Source organism: Trichechus manatus, unplaced genomic scaffold (genome assembly GCF_000243295.1).
Source record: "Trichechus manatus latirostris isolate Lorelei unplaced genomic scaffold, TriManLat1.0 scaffold00015, whole genome shotgun sequence".
NCBI classification, from domain to species: domain Eukaryota; kingdom Metazoa; phylum Chordata; class Mammalia; order Sirenia; family Trichechidae; genus Trichechus; species Trichechus manatus.
The window spans coordinates 20,974,823-20,990,288 of record NW_004443951.1 but is presented as its reverse complement, the minus strand read 5'-3'; the positions used below and the strand labels follow the sequence as shown (position 1 = coordinate 20,990,288).

Sequence of the window (15,466 nt, the reverse complement as noted above, 5' to 3'; positions counted from 1 at the left end):
TTTTTTTTTTTTTTTTTTTTAGCTTAAGTTGAAACATTCTCAAATGTTTGGGGGGGAAACATCCTCTTAAAATGGGTCCTTGTGCTTGCCTTCTGGGGAGGCGGTCCTGAGTAGGTGAATCATATGGCATTTATGCATATGTTATATGCGGACTGCACCCACCTCTGCCCCCATCCTTTGCCTCTTGGATTGTTGTGCTACTTTCTCCTTACTTTGCTACATTTCTATAGTTAAGTTGGTTTTACTTGAATGATTCATGTTTAGGGGGAAAAAAATGAAAAATACCCTTAAAATTTGTTTCAACTCCTCCTGCAAATAAAATAAATGAAGTGGCAGATGTAAATGGGCTCCAGTCATTGTCACCCTGAGTGGGGGGGTGTGCGCGTGTGCGTGCTTGTGTGCATGTGTGTGTGCGGTGGGGGAGGGGGGCAGTGGCTATCTCCCCATAGCAGTTTCAGGTAACCTGAAAGACATTTGTGGGGGGCAGAATGTTGCTTAGTCCCTCCTCAGAAGCCCCTCCCTTACTCAGTTCTGTGGGAGGAGCCTAGTCCATCCCTCAGTAGGCCATTAATTTCTCATTCCGACGCCACTGGTTTTGCTTCATCCTGTGCTTTGGACCCCAGGAAAGCCAGATTTTTTCACCGTGGTGTCATGGGCAAGGACTTTGGCTTCCCTGGTGGTAGGGCAAAGGGTGTGGATAGCATGACTCAGCCCTCTGGGCTCACCAGTGAGCAGGAGGATTACCTGAAAGCTAGCCTAACCCACATGGGCCTGGCCTCAGGTGGGCCCCAACATTCAGACCTTTGTCAGCCCTGGGCTTGGCTGTGAGTAGGTAGGCACCTTGTAAAGTTCCTTATACCTGCCTTCAAGGAGAATCCGGAGGTGTTTTCTGAAACCAAACTAGGAAGGATCCTGTGGGCCCAAAGCAGGGACCTTTGCTGTATGTATGAGGACCAGGGAGGGATAGCTTTATAGTGTTTGGAGTATACCAATAGCTGTGTGGAAATCCAACAGCCACCGCCACGCAGGCCCGGGTTAGAGCGGTTGCTGCCTGCTGGGGGCCCCACCCTGGTATGTACCTCTCCACACCTCTTCCCCTGCAGCTAAAAGCTTATGAGCTGGGAGACAGGATGGGACTGGGAAGGCTCTGCATATGATGGGTGGGAGCCTTGGGGCTAAGAAAGGCTTGGAGAAGTGGGGAGGCGGCTAGACTGGAATTTCGGAGACTGGGCTGGGAAGAAAATTCAGAGGTGTGACCCCAGCGCAGGCCAGAGTCCTTGGAGTCCTCACCCCTGGGTTGGGGGCCGAACCTGCTGAGCCGGGCCGCCCCCTCTCCCACACTCACTCCTGGCACCTGGAACCCGACCTATTGGCTTGTGTCTCCACCTCTTTGGCTTCACAACCTTGCAGCCCGTCCCACCCTACCAGGGCCCAGTACTCGGCCGCCCGCGGGACTGCGCTGCCCTACCCTGCCAGCTTCGGGGGGCGCCTCGGAAGCTATGGGTATGTGCAGAGAGGTTTGAGTGGCTCCTCAACCTTGCAACTGTGTGGATATGGTAACAGACACCCACCACCAACACCCCACTCGCCCGCTGTCCTCTACCCGGAGCCCAGGACTCCTGGCGGCGCGCCCTGGGGAATCCGCCCCGACTGGGCCTTGCTGAGCGGCGCCCGCGCCTCGTCCTCCTCCCGCAGAGGTCCAGGTTCTGGCTGGATACCGCGCGCAGAAGGAGGACGAGCTGAGCCTGGCGCCCGGGGACGTGGTCCGGCAGGTGCGCGAGGGGCCTGCACGGGGCTGGCTCTTGGAGAGCTGGGGGGCCGCTGCGGCCTCTTCCCTGAGCACCAGGTGCAGGTAAGGCGGGGCTAGAGGGGCGCCAGGGGAATCCGCGCGGTGCCCGGGAGCTGTGAGCCTCCCTCTCCCGCTTCCTCATCCCTAGGAGATTCCAGAGAACCTGCGGGGCGCCGGGGAGGCGCAAAGACCGCGCTACGCACGCCGCCGAGGTAAGCACCGGGACCCGCGGGCGAGCGCGGGAAGCCCACGCGTCCAGAGCCGCCAGGTTCCAGCGGTGGCCTTGCGCGGTTCCGGGAGGGGGCCGCGCGGCCGCGCTGTGGTCTGTGATTGGTTCTTGAGTACAATGTTCCGTCACGGGGCGGGGCCTGGAGGCACTAAGAGGTGCGCTGTGGACTGCCCCTCCCCGAGCTCAGCGGAGTGGGTCACCCGGCGAAAGCTGCCACACTCATCTGACACCAGGTCACCCCGCCAAATCTCGGGGACCTCAAAGATGGTGCAAAGTGAAATTCAACTACAGCCCGGAGCAGGCGGACGAGCTGAAGCTGCAAGCTGGGGAGATGTTGGAAGTGTTAAAGGAGGTGAGGGGATGAGGTGCTGAGAGTGTACGGGGGAGATAAAGGAGCAAGTCTCTGGAGTGACGGGTGAACTGAGGGAGTGGGCGACGGGAATGGTGAGGGACGCAGAGATTAGGAAGTGAGGAAGCAAGGGAGGAGGGTGTCTTCGGGCAGAATCGGAGAAGAACCAATGGGTGTCAGAGTTTTAGAGACCCTTGGGACAGAACCAGATGCCCCTGCGTCCTCCCCTACTCCCCAGATTGAGGACGGCTGGTGGCTGGGGCAGAAGAATGGGCAGCTGGGAGCCTTCCCATCTAACTTTGTGGAGTTGCTGGACAGTGGTCCGCCAAGTGAGACCTCCTTCCTGTCACCCGGTGAACCCTGTGACCAGACTCTGCAATCTCCATTGACCCTCCCGGTGGCCTGAGCCTGTGGTCCACACAACCTGACCCTGTGACCCCTTTGACCCTCTCCTATGATCTAACCTGTAAACTTGCATACCCCACCTAACCTCACTGTCTCCCCCACCCTCCCACCAGGCCTTGGTAACCCAGACGTGCCTTCAATCAGCCCTTATCCCCAGCGGCCTTCTAAGGTAAATTGGGTCAGGGTGGATGTATAGGTGGTGAGTTCCCCTTAGGGTGGTTGGAGGCTCAGTTTGTTCCTCCCTTTGCCTGCCCCCACTAGCTGAGCAGCTTGACCTATGACAAACCTCCAGATTACCTTCAGACAGGTGAGCACCCAGCCAAAGGGTTCCCTGGTCTTCCCTCCCCCCACACCCCAAACCACAGTACCTTGACTTGGGGGAGGGGAGACCAGCTAAGCTGATGGGGAAGGGAGGTGCTAACTGCTGGAGGATTATTGGCTTGAATGGACTGCCCTCCCCTCAGTCTCCCACCCTGAGACCTACAGGGTCCTGTTTGACTACCATCCTGAGGCCCCAGATGAGTTGGAGCTGCGGAGGGGGGACGTGGTGAAAGTACTGAGCAAGGTGCGAAAGGAATAGGGCAAGGGAGGGCCCAGGGAAGGAGGTGCTGAAAAGGGGTGGGACCCAGATGAGAAGGAACTTGGGGGACCTGGCTCACCTCCCACCCTCATCTTTCTCTCCCAGACCACAGAGGATAAGGGCTGGTGGGAAGGAGAGTCTCAAGGCAGGAGAGGAGTTTTTCCTGACAACTTTGTGCTCCCACCACCCCCCGTGAGTACAGAACCTCACACTCAGGTGGCAGGGGCTAGGCTACTTTGGTCAAAGTTGGGGGTCATGGCACTCCCTGGGCACAGCCAGAGGGACATGGGGCTCTCTTGAAACAGCCAGGGGGTTATGTTATGGTACTCCCTGGACCCAGTTGGAGGGTCACCCCTAAATGAGAGTAGACCTAAAAGTGTGGGGGCACCTCAGATTCTGATACTTCCTTTCTGCATAGATCAAGAAGCTGCTTCCACGGAAAGTGGTATCTCGGGAATCAGGTGCGTGCCTGGGAAGCCTGGACTGGAAGGTGCTCTCTGGGAGGCCCACCAGCTCATTTACCCATAAACACCCACAGCTCGCCCGCCATCCAATACACCATCACCCCTGTAGGAGCTCCTTCCCCTGTGGGTCAAGGGCTTGGTAGGAATGTACGTGGGTCATTGTGTCAATTCGTGTGTGTTAATAGGTTCGTGTTTCTGTGTGTGTGTTGAGAATGTGGCTGTCAGCATGTATTTGTTTCATTTGTGTGAGGAAATGTATGGATCTATGTATCTGTGTCCATGAGACTGTGTTTATGTCCATGTGTCTTACATGTGTGTCAATACATAGCTCTGTATATGTATATCCATGTGTCTGTGGGGATGTGTGTATTTTTGTTTATATTTTAACAGAATATTTGAAACATGCCAAAAATATAACATATGCATCATAAAGCTTAACAATGAACACCCATGGTCTACCATGCAAACCCAAGAACTAGAACATTGCCAGTAGTTTGTATATTCCTTTTCTTTTCCATTCTGCTACTTTTCCCACCCCATTATCTAGAATTTTGTGTTTATAACTCCCTTGTGTTTTTAGGTTTTTTTTTTTTTAAAACATGTGTATGTGCCTGAACAATGTATCACTTAATTTTTTTGCTTGTTTTTGAACTTAATAAAAATGGTATCATGCTGTAGATAGTCTTCTGGAACTTGCTGTGTTTAATCAACATTATGTCTCTAAGATTCATCCATGTTGTTATGGGTAGCTGTAGGTATTTATTTTTCCTCTTTTCTGTAATTTTCCTTGTAGGAAATATACCACAATTTATGTATCTGTCCTCTAGAACAATTTAGTTCTAGTTTTTTGCTATTACAAATAGTACTGCCATGAATATTCATGTGCATGTCTTCTGGTGTGCTGGTGTAATAGTTTCTCTAGCGTATAATCCTAGGAGTGGCACTGCTAGATCGTGAGGTATGCGAATGCTCGGTTTTACTAGATAAAGTCAAATTGGTTTCCAAAGTGACTGTGTACTTTAACACTCCACCATTGGTGTATAAGAGAGCCTGTTGGTTTACATTTTGGAATATCTTTTTTTTTTCTGCCTTTATTTTTGAAGGACAGTTTTGCTGGATATAGAATTCTTGGTTGACAGGTTGTTCCCCCACTCCTCCAGCACTTTGAATGCCATTCCATTTCCTTTTGGCCTCTATTGTTTATTTCCTTCTTTCTTAGTCTTTATTTAAGGAATAATTCATATAAAATACAAGTCACCAGTTTTAAGTGGATACTGTGATGATTTTTCTGCCATCCTCCTCTCCCTCCATTCTCTGGCAATTACCAGTTTTCTTTTTGTCTTGATGGATTTACCTATTCAAGATATTTCATATAAGTGGGATAATACAATATTTGTCCTTTTGCGGCTGACTTACTTCATTTAGCATAAAGTTTTTAAGGTTCATCTATGTGATGGCACATATCAGAACTTCATTTTTCTTTATAGCTGAATAATATTTCATTGTGTATACATACCACAATTTGTTTATCCATTCACATGTTGATGGGCACTTGGGTTGCTTCTACTTTTTAGCTATTGTGAATAACACTGCAGTGAACATCGGTGTATACGTGTATTTTTGAGTTGCTATTTTCAGTTCTTTTGAGTATATATACCTAGGAGTAGAAATACTGGGCCATATATTTCTATGTTTAACTTTTTTAGAAATCACCGAACTCTTTTCCATAGCGACTATACCATTTTACATTCCCATCAGCAATGTATAAATCTTTCAGTTTCTCCACATTTTTGCCAACACTTGTTGTTTTCTTTTTCTTTTTTTTTTTTTAATAATAGCTATCCTAGTGGGTATGAAGTGGTATCTCATTGTCTTTTTGATTTGTATTTCCCTCATAACTAATGATGTTCAGCCTCTTTTCATGTACTTGTTGGCCATTTGTATATCTTCTTTGAAGAACTGTCGTTTGCCCATTTTTTAATTGGGTTGTTAGTCTTTTTGTTGAGTTTTAAGAATTCTTTATAAATTCTGTGTATTAAACTTTTATCTGATATATGGTTTCCAAATATTTCCTCCCATTCTGTAGGTTGTGTCTTGACTTTCCTGATAATACCTCTTGATGCACAAAAGTTCTGAATTTCGGTGAAGTCCAGTTTATTTATTCTCTTGTTGCTTGTGCTTTTATCTAAAAACATATTACCTAAAAGAAGGTCTTGAAGCTTTACTCATATGTTTTCTTTTAAAAGTTTTATGGTTTTAGCTCTTATATTTAGGTCATTGATCCATTCTGACTAATTTTGTGTATGGGAGGTATGGGGTCTAGCTTCATTCTTTTCATGTGGAAATCCAGCTGTGCCAGCACCATTTGTTGAAGAGACTATTCCTTCTCCCACTGAGTAGATTTGACATCCTTATCAAAAATCAATTGACTATGGATGTATGGGTTCATTTTTAGACTGTCAATTCTGTTACATTCATTGGTTTGTATGTTGATCCTTATACCTGTATCACACTGTTTTTGTTACTGCAGCTCGGTAGTATGTTTTAAAATCGGGAAGTGTGAGTTGTCCTACTTTGTTCTTTGTTTTTTCAAAATTGTTTTGGCTATTCAGGGCCCCTTGCAATTCCATGTGAATTCAAGGATTGGCTTTTCCAATTCTGCAAAGGGGGCTGTTGGAATTTTAATAGGAATTGTGTTGTATCTGTAGGTCACTTTTGGTAGGATTGACGTCTTAACAGTATTAAGTTCACTGATCTGTTAACACAGATTTTTTTCCATTTATTTAGATCTCCTTTGATTTCTTTCAGCATTGTTTTATAGTTTTCAATATAAGGGCTTTCACCCCTTAGTTAAATTTATCCCTAGGTATTTTATTCTTTTAGAAGCTATTGTAAAATGAATTATTTTCTTAATTTCCTTTTCAGATTGTTACTTGCTGGTGTATAAAAAACACAACTGATTTTTTTAAAATTGTGCTTTAGGTGAAAGTTTACAGCTCAAGTTAATTTTTCATAGAAACATTTATACACATATTGTTTTGTGACATTAGTTGCAATCCCCACAATATGACAGCATGCTCTGCCTTTCCACCTCACATTCCCTGTGTCCATTTAGCCAGTTTCTGTCCCTTCCAACCTTCTCATCCTGCCTCCAGACAAGAGCTGCCCATTTGATCTCATGTATCTGATTGAACTAAGAAGCACACTCCTCATGTGTATTATTTTTTGTTTTATAGTCCTGTCTAATCTTTGTCTGAAGAGTAGGCTTCAGAAATGGTTTCAGTTCTGGGTTAACAGAGTGCTGGGTGCCATAATTTCGGGGTTTCCTCCAGTCTCTGTCAGACCGTTAAGTCTGGTCTTTTTACATGAATTTGAGTTCTGCTCAACACTTTTCTTCCACTCCATCTGGGACTCTCTGTTGTGTTACCTGTGAGAGCAGTCATTACTGGTAGCCGGTCACCATCTAGTTCTTCTGGTCTCAGGCTGGTGGACTCTCTGGTTTATGTGGTCCTTTACTCTCTTGGGCTAATGTTTTCCTTGTGTGTTTGGTTTTCTTCATTCTCCTTTGCTCCAAGTGAGATGGGAACAGTTGATGCATCTTAGATGGCTGCTCACAAGCTTTAAAACCCCAGATGGCACTCACCAAAGTGGGATACAGAACATTTTCTTAATAAACTGTTATGCCAATTGACCTAGATGTCCCCCAACACTATGGGCCCTAGGCCTCAGCCCCAGGTACTCTGTCCCTCAAAGTGTTTGGATGTATCCAGGAAACTTCTTAGCTTTTGCTTTGGTCCAGTTGTGCTGACTTCCCCTGTATTGTATGTTGTCCTTCCCTTCACCGAGGTTGATCCTTGTCTACTGTCTAGTTAGTAAATTCCCCCAGCCCCACGCTCGTAACTATCAAAGAATGCTTTTTTCTGTGTTTAAACCTTTTCTTGAGTTCTTATAATAGTGGTCTCATATGATATTTGTCCTTTTGTGACTAATTTCACTCAGCATAATGCCCTCCAGATTAATCCACATTGTGAGATGATTCACAGATTCATCATTGTTCTTTATCATTGCATAGTATTCCATTGTGTATATACCATAATTTATTCATTCATCTGTTGATGGGCACCTAGGTTGTTTCCATCTTTTTGCTATTGTGAACAATGCTGCAATGAACATGGATGTGCATATGTCTATTCGTGTGATGGCTCTCATTTCTCTAGGATATATTCCTAGGAGTGGGATTGCTGGATCGTATGGTATTTCTATTTCTAGCTTTTTAAGGAAGCGCCAAATCATTTTCCAATGTGGTTGTACCATTTGACATTCCCACCAGCAGTGCATAACTGTTCCAATCTCTCCACAACCTCTCCAACATTTATTATTTTGTGAAAAACACAACTGATTTCTGTGTTTTACTGAATTCTTTTATTAGCTTTCGTAGCTTTCTTGTGGATTCTTGTGGATTTTCTCCATATAGTATCTTGTCATCTGTAAATAGAGTTATTTTTAATTCTTCTTTTCTGATTTGGATGCCTTTTATTTCTTTTTCTTGCCTGATTGCTCTGGCTAGGACTTCAAGTATAATGTTGAATAGCAGTGGTGAAAGTGGGCATCCTTGTCTTTTCTGAATCTTAGGGGGGAAAGTCCATTGTTTCTGATGAAAAGTCAACTATTAATTGTATAGATGCTGTTTGTGTACGTGGTGTTTTATATCTTGCTGCTTTCAAGATTTTCTTTTTGTCTTTGACTTTCAGCAGCTCAACTATGATATGTCTAGGTATGGATTTCATTATATTTATCCTGTTTGGGGTTTGTTGAGATTCTTGGATATGTAGATTAATGGTTGTCATCAGATTTGGAAGTTTATGGCCATTATTTCTTCAAATCTTTTTTTGGCCCTTTCATTCTCTCCTTTTTTTTGGGAATTCCTATTACACTTAGGTTGGCATGTTTGATGTTGTCCCACCGATCTCTGAGTGTACATTTTTCTTCAGTCTTTCTTCTCTGTGTTCTTTGGTTGCATAATTTTTAATGATCTGTCTTCAAGTTCACTGATTCTTCTTTTACCTCAAGTCTGCTCCTGCTTAGTGAATTTTTCTTTCACTTATCATATTTTTTAACTCTAGAATTTCCATTTGGTTCTTTTTTATAATTTCTATTTCCTTATTGAGATTCTCTATTTGTTGATTCATTGTCATACTTTAATTCTTTAAACATGATTAAAGAATCTCTTTCTTTGTCTCCTTTATAACAGCTGCCTTGAAGTATTTGTCTGTTAAATCCAACCTCTGTGGACATTAATCAATAGTCTCTATTGACTTCCCCCCATCCCGAGTAGAGGTTACACTTTTTCTTTGCATTTCTCTTAATTTTTTGTTGAAAACTGGACATATTGCAGTAAATTTGGATTTTGATTTTTCCCTGAAGGAAGTTGGTTTTGCTTTTTTGTTTCTTTCTTTGTTTAGTAACTTGCCTGGGCTAAATCTGTTAAATCTATATTTTCTGTGATGTCTGGCTACTGATGTCTATAAAATTTAAAAAAATTATTAAAAAAAAAATTTTAAGCATGGCTTGCTAAGAATCATCCCTGTCTGCATAACTTATTATCGTTCAGCCGATGATTGGACAGAGGTTGCACTCAGACACATTAAGTAAGACTCTCACCCTCTGCAAGTGGATCTCTGTGTGCGCAGAATAGCGTATTCAAAGTTCAGGCTATTTTCAAGTCTTCTCTGTCTTTTACTTTCTACTTGGCCTCTTCACAGATTCTCTGGGCATGCAAGCAGCCTCAGGGTTGACCAGGACTGTGTGGATAACTTGGGCTTTCTCCGGTCTCTGCTCACTGGCACACAGCCTCAGCCAGGAATATGTGTGCCCCTCCCTTGACTCAGGTTAATAGAGACATTTGTCCTCCCCATCTACCTGCTGCCTGGACCATCACTTCCACCAACAATGTCAGTGGGTGTGGACCTCACTAACCACTCCAAATTGAATGATCCCTTTTCAGCCATGGCAGTGAAGTTGCTGGTCCTCACAATCTGCTCCACCCTGGCAGAACATCCACTGGGCAAGAATACTTACGCGTAAACCCTTCTCAGATTGTTATATGCCTTTGGTCAGTTTCCAGAGTACTTAGATGGTTGTTTTGTCCATTTTGTTCAGCTTGATAGGTGATTTTTGCAGAGAGGATTTGCCTACCACCTCACTCAGCCATAGCCAAGTCCCACCTGTATTATCTATTACTCTTACCCTTGCTTTCAAATGTTTCACTCCTTTTCTCACTATACTTCCAGTTTGCTAATTCTGTCTCTAGCTGTTTGGCTAAGTCAATCTACTATTTAACCTTTACATTGCTTTTTATTTCAAGAATGTTATTTTTTTATTTCTGGCCGTTCAATTTTCTTTATTTTTCCCAATCTACTGTTTATTCCTGGTGGGCCCTTTGTTGCATGCTCCATCCTTTATTCCTTCAAATATTTTATACATAGCTGTGCTGTGTTCTCCATCTGACAATTCCAGTACCTGTTGCGTCTTATGTCTGCTGACTCCTGCTCTTACTGGCTTATCTTGTGTGTTTTATGATCTTTGTTTATGAGTTCATTACTTGATCTTAATCTCTGAAAGTCTTGCAGGACTTAGTTGGGAAAGATTTCTTCCAGAGTGGATTTGCTTCTGCTTCTGCCAGTAGCCAGAGGACACCAACCACCAGAGACCTCTTCAGCCCTCCTGAAGAAAGGTGGTGAGAGGTCAGCACTGTTTTGTGGATGCTGAACCAGGGGCCTGTGGTGAGGTGATGGATCAGGGCTTGGGATACCTCACTACAGGCCCAAGGACCGAGGCTCAGTATCCACAGAGCAGTGCTGCCCTCTTACTGCTTTTCTGACCTCAGTTCCCCACCCCCATTTTTAGTGAAACTTCTTACCTCTTTTCAGTTCAGAAGTGCCTCAAAAAGTGTATCCTAAACAGAATGTAATTGTTCTTTAGTGGGGGAGGGCCTTCAGAGCACCTAGTCAGCCATATTACAAGAAACCGAAGTCAGAGTTAACATTACAGGTAGTCCCTGACCTACAGTGTGGTTCCATTCCAACGACTGTGTCGTAAGTCCGTTCTGATGCAAGTAGAATACCTCATTTTTTTTTTTTTTTTAGTTTTCATTATTATTGCCTTTTATTATCAGTATCTTTATAAATCTGACAGCATTTTGAACAGTAAATCATAAAATTGGACATTGGCAAGTGAACATCTGAGAATGATAATGTTATGGATTGAATTCCATCCCCTAAAAATATGTATTGTCATTCCTAACCTCTATGCCTCTGGTTATAATCCTGTTTGGAAATGGGTTGTCTTTGTTGTGTTAATGAGGCAGGGTTAGTGTAGGGTGTGTCTTGAGTCAATCTCTTTTGAAATAGAAAAGAGATTAAACAAGCAAGTGAGAGCAAGTGGGGGAAGAGAGATACCAAGCCACATGAAGATTGCCCAGGAGCAGAAGCTCAAAGAGACAAGGCCCTTCCTCCAGAGCTGACAGAGAGACAGAAAGCCCTCCCCTAGAGCCAGCACCCTGAATTCAGACTTCTAGCCTCTAAAATGTGACAAAATAAATTTCTGTCTGTTAAAGCCACCTATTTATGGTATTTCTGTGATAGCAGCACTAGATAACTAAGAGAGAGGACATCAGCAAATTATGTGCTGCAGCATATTACTAACGATAAGATGTTAAAAAAAAAAAAAAGAAAAGGTCATAAGTGCAGTTCAGCATAACTTGAATACGTCGTTAACTCGGGGACTACCTGTACTGAGCTTTGACTATATGCCACTCTTCTAAGCACTTCACATGTATTATGTCACTTAGACCTCACAACAGCACTATGAGGTGTGTACTCTTATCCATGTTTTCAAATGAGGACATTGGGGCACTGAGAGGTTGTTACTTGCCCACGTTCTCTCACAGCTAAGCTAGCAAGTAATGGAGCTAGAATTCAAATCCTGGTGTCTGGCTGTAGAATCCATGCTTTTACACATGGATTTGTGTAGGTAACTGCATGTGATAATGTGTCTGTGTGAGTAAATGTCAGCACAGTAAATGTGTGCTTATTCCAGAGTGGCTGTTTGTGTGTCCATGAATATGAATGTCGCTGTATGTGACTGCCTTCAGGTGCCCACTCTGATGTCCCCTTCTCGGTACAGACTTTTCTGACCACCTCATTAAAAATTGTACACTCCCCTGCTTATTCTTTCTCAGTAACACTTAAAACTCTCTAACACAGTACATACTTTACTTGTTTTGTTTATGTCTGCTTTCACAATAGAGTGTGAAGTCACTCTGAGGGACACACTATAGGCAGGGTGGGTGTGGCAGAGCCCAGGTCGGAGGCTGTTGCAGTAGTCCACGTGACGGTGGTTGTGGGTGATCTAGAGTGCTTAGTGGTGGAGGGTAGTGACAAGTGATTAGATTCAGGACATACTTTGAAGGTAGAGTGACAGGATTTGCTGATGGTTTGGATGTGCAGCATAAGGGAATAAAAGGAGTCTAGGATGACTCCTTTATAGGTGAGATGTGGTATAGTGGGATAGGGGGGATATGGGGCAGATTTAGGGGAATGAAGGGGCTGGGAAGCCAGAGATCGATTTTAGGTATGTTCAGTGTATGATGCCAGTTAGCTCTCCAGTTGGAGATACTGAGAGGGCAGTTGGGTATGAGTCTGGAGTTCAGGAAAGAGGAAGGTTCTAGAGATGAAAATTTCAGTGCCGTTGGCTTATTGATGATATTTAAACCCATAAGACTGGGTGAGACCTCTTGAGGAGTAAATGAGATAGAGAAGACAGGCAAGTTCAAAGAAGGGTAGATTGGAAGGGGGAAGGCAGTTGCCATGGTCCAAGAAAGAGATGAAGTCTGAACTAGGGAAGCAGCCATAGGCACTAAGAAAGGGACAGGTCTTAGAAAGTATGGAGGTAAAACTGGCAGGATATGGAGCCATCTCCCCCACAAAGCCTCCCTTATTCCCATCTGCTTGTATCCCTTAGGGAGCTCCTGGGATGTGGGGTTGATTCATCTACTGTCTCTGGTCCCCTGTGCACAGCACAGAATGGAGCCAGCAACTTTTAGATACATGAATAAATGGTGAATGAATGTCTCACTCTTCTTTCCCCTCCCAGCTTTTGTTAAGGAACCAAAAAAGATGATGCCCAAAACAGCCCTCCCTACTGTCAAGAAGCTGGTGACAGCCCCCACTGGGCCCAGCAAAGCCAAGTAAGGAGCAGGATGGGAGTGGGGAAAAGGGAAGGGTACAAAGGAAATGCTGCTCCCTGTCCCCCCCACCCTACCCCACCCAGGGCCTGACGAGGGTATGTTCCAGGCCATCTTGGACATCCAGAGGGGACAATCAGAGGCACCCCTCCCATGACTCAGGTAAGGGCTGCCTCCCTCCAGTGGGGATGGGGGATGGAGATAGGGTGGGTGGTTGTGCTGAAGAAGAGATGGGGAGTGACTGAGGGTCAGAGTAGACCCGGGCCCCTGAGGTTCTGCTCTCATAGGTTCCAGTGGCAGATTCCTTGGTGGGGTTCCCGGCCACCCTGGCAGAAAGCGATCCAAAACCCAGGCTCCCCAGCAACACTCTGCCCCCAGTCAGGTGAGAGCCCCAAGACACATAGGAGTGGGGTTCTGGGCAGAGTCTGGTTCCCAGAGGTGTGGTATGCAAAGGATCCTACAAAGAGGAGTCAGACTCACACCTGCAAGGTCTCCAGCCCTTAATCGAGACCTCACCTTCGTCACCACAGGAGGAAGAGCAGAGCAGCCTGGCAAAGGCCTCTTCTGTAAATAAAACCCCCACTCTGTACAAGACCCCGAAATCAGAGAAGACCCAGTATCCTGATAAGGCTCCTACACCAGAGAAGACTAGGACTCCTGACAAAGTCCCCACCCCAGAGAAGACCCCAACCCTGGACAAGACCCCCACCCCAGAGAATACCCCGAAACTGGACAAGACCCCCACACCAGATAATGCCCCCACCCCAGAAAAGACCCCAACCCTTGACGAAGTTCCCACCCCACAGAGGGTCTTTTCTATGGATGAGGCCCCTGCCTTAGAAGTCCAACCTGAGGATGAAGCCCCTGGCCCAGAGATGGCCCCTCCTGGGGATAAACCCCTCGCTCTAGACAAGATCTCGACCCAGGAGCAGGTGCTGTCCAAAGAAGCACCCTGCACCAGACACAACACTCAATTCCATCACTTCTCCCTGGAGGAAGCCCTGCAGAAGGTCAAATCCCTTGTGACCACGGAGGCTCAATCCCAAGAGGAAGTCCATGTGCCAGAGGAGCCCCTGTTATGGCCTTACACCCCAGGGTGTAACTTCTGCGTGACCAAACCCCACCTCGATGAGAGAGACACCTCCCCACTCCAGCCTGAGCTTAAGTCCAAACCAGAGTCCATGCCCACCCCTGACAAGGCCCACCCCTCAAAAGAGGCAGCACCCCTCCTACAGGAGACACCTGGGGAAGATGAGGCTACCTGGAAAGAGGAGACAGCCCCAAAAGAAGAGGCACCCCCAAAAAGGGAAGTGTCTCCCAAAGAGGAGGTCCCCCCCACCGAATTAGCCCCTGCCGGAAAGAAACCACATCCCATCAAGCCGACCCCGGACCCCCAAGAGACTCCCTCTCTCCATTCCCGGGTCCCTGAAAAGCCCACAGAAAGCAAAGATGACAGAGTCGACGTAGTGAGGCTAAAGGACGAGGTGGAGTCTCTAAGGAGGTCTCTGGAACTGATGGGGGTGCAGCTGGAGTAAGTATGAAGGGAGAGGGAAGAGATGTGGGAAGGAGTGGGAGGTTGTAAGCCTTCTTGCCCCTCGCCCTCACCACCGGCTATCTTGTCCGCAGAAAGAAGCTGACCGGTATCCGGGAGGAGTTGAAGACCGAGAGAGAGCAGCGCCGGTTGCTGGAGGTGGGTGGGATGTGGACCCAGGGCGAGGAGGGAGCTGGCCGCTGGCCTTCCCCTGACGCCCTCTCTCGATTAGGTTCAGATACTGCAGAGGACCCAGGAGTCCCCGACTCGGGACTACATCCACTCGCAGACGCAGACGTACTAAGTGTGGGCCTGGGGAGGACCACAGCCCAACCTGGAAGGATGTCTGGCTTTGGCCACCCACGTCCTTGCACACAACTTTGGGAAATGCAAGAAAGTAAACTCTGCTTGCACACCGCGAGGTGCCGGGTCTGTGGGGGCGGGGCCTGCGCGACGGGGGCGGGGCCAGGCTGGCGCTCCTGGCTCTCCGCATTCCTGGAGGTCTCTCCCGGGCACATCTGGCCAACATGTGGCTTCCATTACAGTTCCCAAGGCCTGTGCGCGGCTATTTTTATCCACCGGATGGTGGGGGGAGGGCTTCTTCGGACGCCAGCCCCGCCCTGGAGTAACGGCGGGCCGGAGGGGCCCAGGCAGGGTCGGGCTCTGCCTGCTGGGCCTGGATTCCGGAATCCAGCTGTGTGCCACGGAGGGGGCCGGCCGCAGGGAGGGCCTTCTCTGGAGCCAGGAGCCCTCTCAGTCGACCCCAGAGGGACTTATGGGAACGCTCCTCTGCTCAGACACATGTAGTTACACTAGGGCTAATAGGACCTTAGCCTCAAGGTCAGGGTTCCCTGAGGCCTGGGGTGTATGTATGT

General features: G+C 46.8%; 1 protein-coding gene across 1 annotated transcript; it reads left to right on the top strand.

Moving 5' to 3' along the window:
- The first annotated feature begins 651 nt into the window (after nucleotides 1-651).
- Nucleotides 652-14,955, top strand: SH3D21 (SH3 domain containing 21). Its single transcript, XM_023727046.1, is given in 17 exon segments — nucleotides 652-781; nucleotides 1,411-1,503; nucleotides 1,696-1,800; nucleotides 1,803-1,852; nucleotides 1,938-2,001; nucleotides 2,252-2,370; nucleotides 2,606-2,696; nucleotides 2,886-2,941; nucleotides 3,034-3,079; nucleotides 3,237-3,337; nucleotides 3,458-3,544; nucleotides 3,771-3,813; nucleotides 12,970-13,063; nucleotides 13,170-13,242; nucleotides 13,465-14,591; nucleotides 14,687-14,750; nucleotides 14,824-14,955. Coding segments are annotated over 17 exon segments (2,415 nt in total). The 3' UTR covers nucleotides 14,896-14,955.
- The last annotated feature ends 511 nt before the right edge of the window (nucleotides 14,956-15,466 follow it).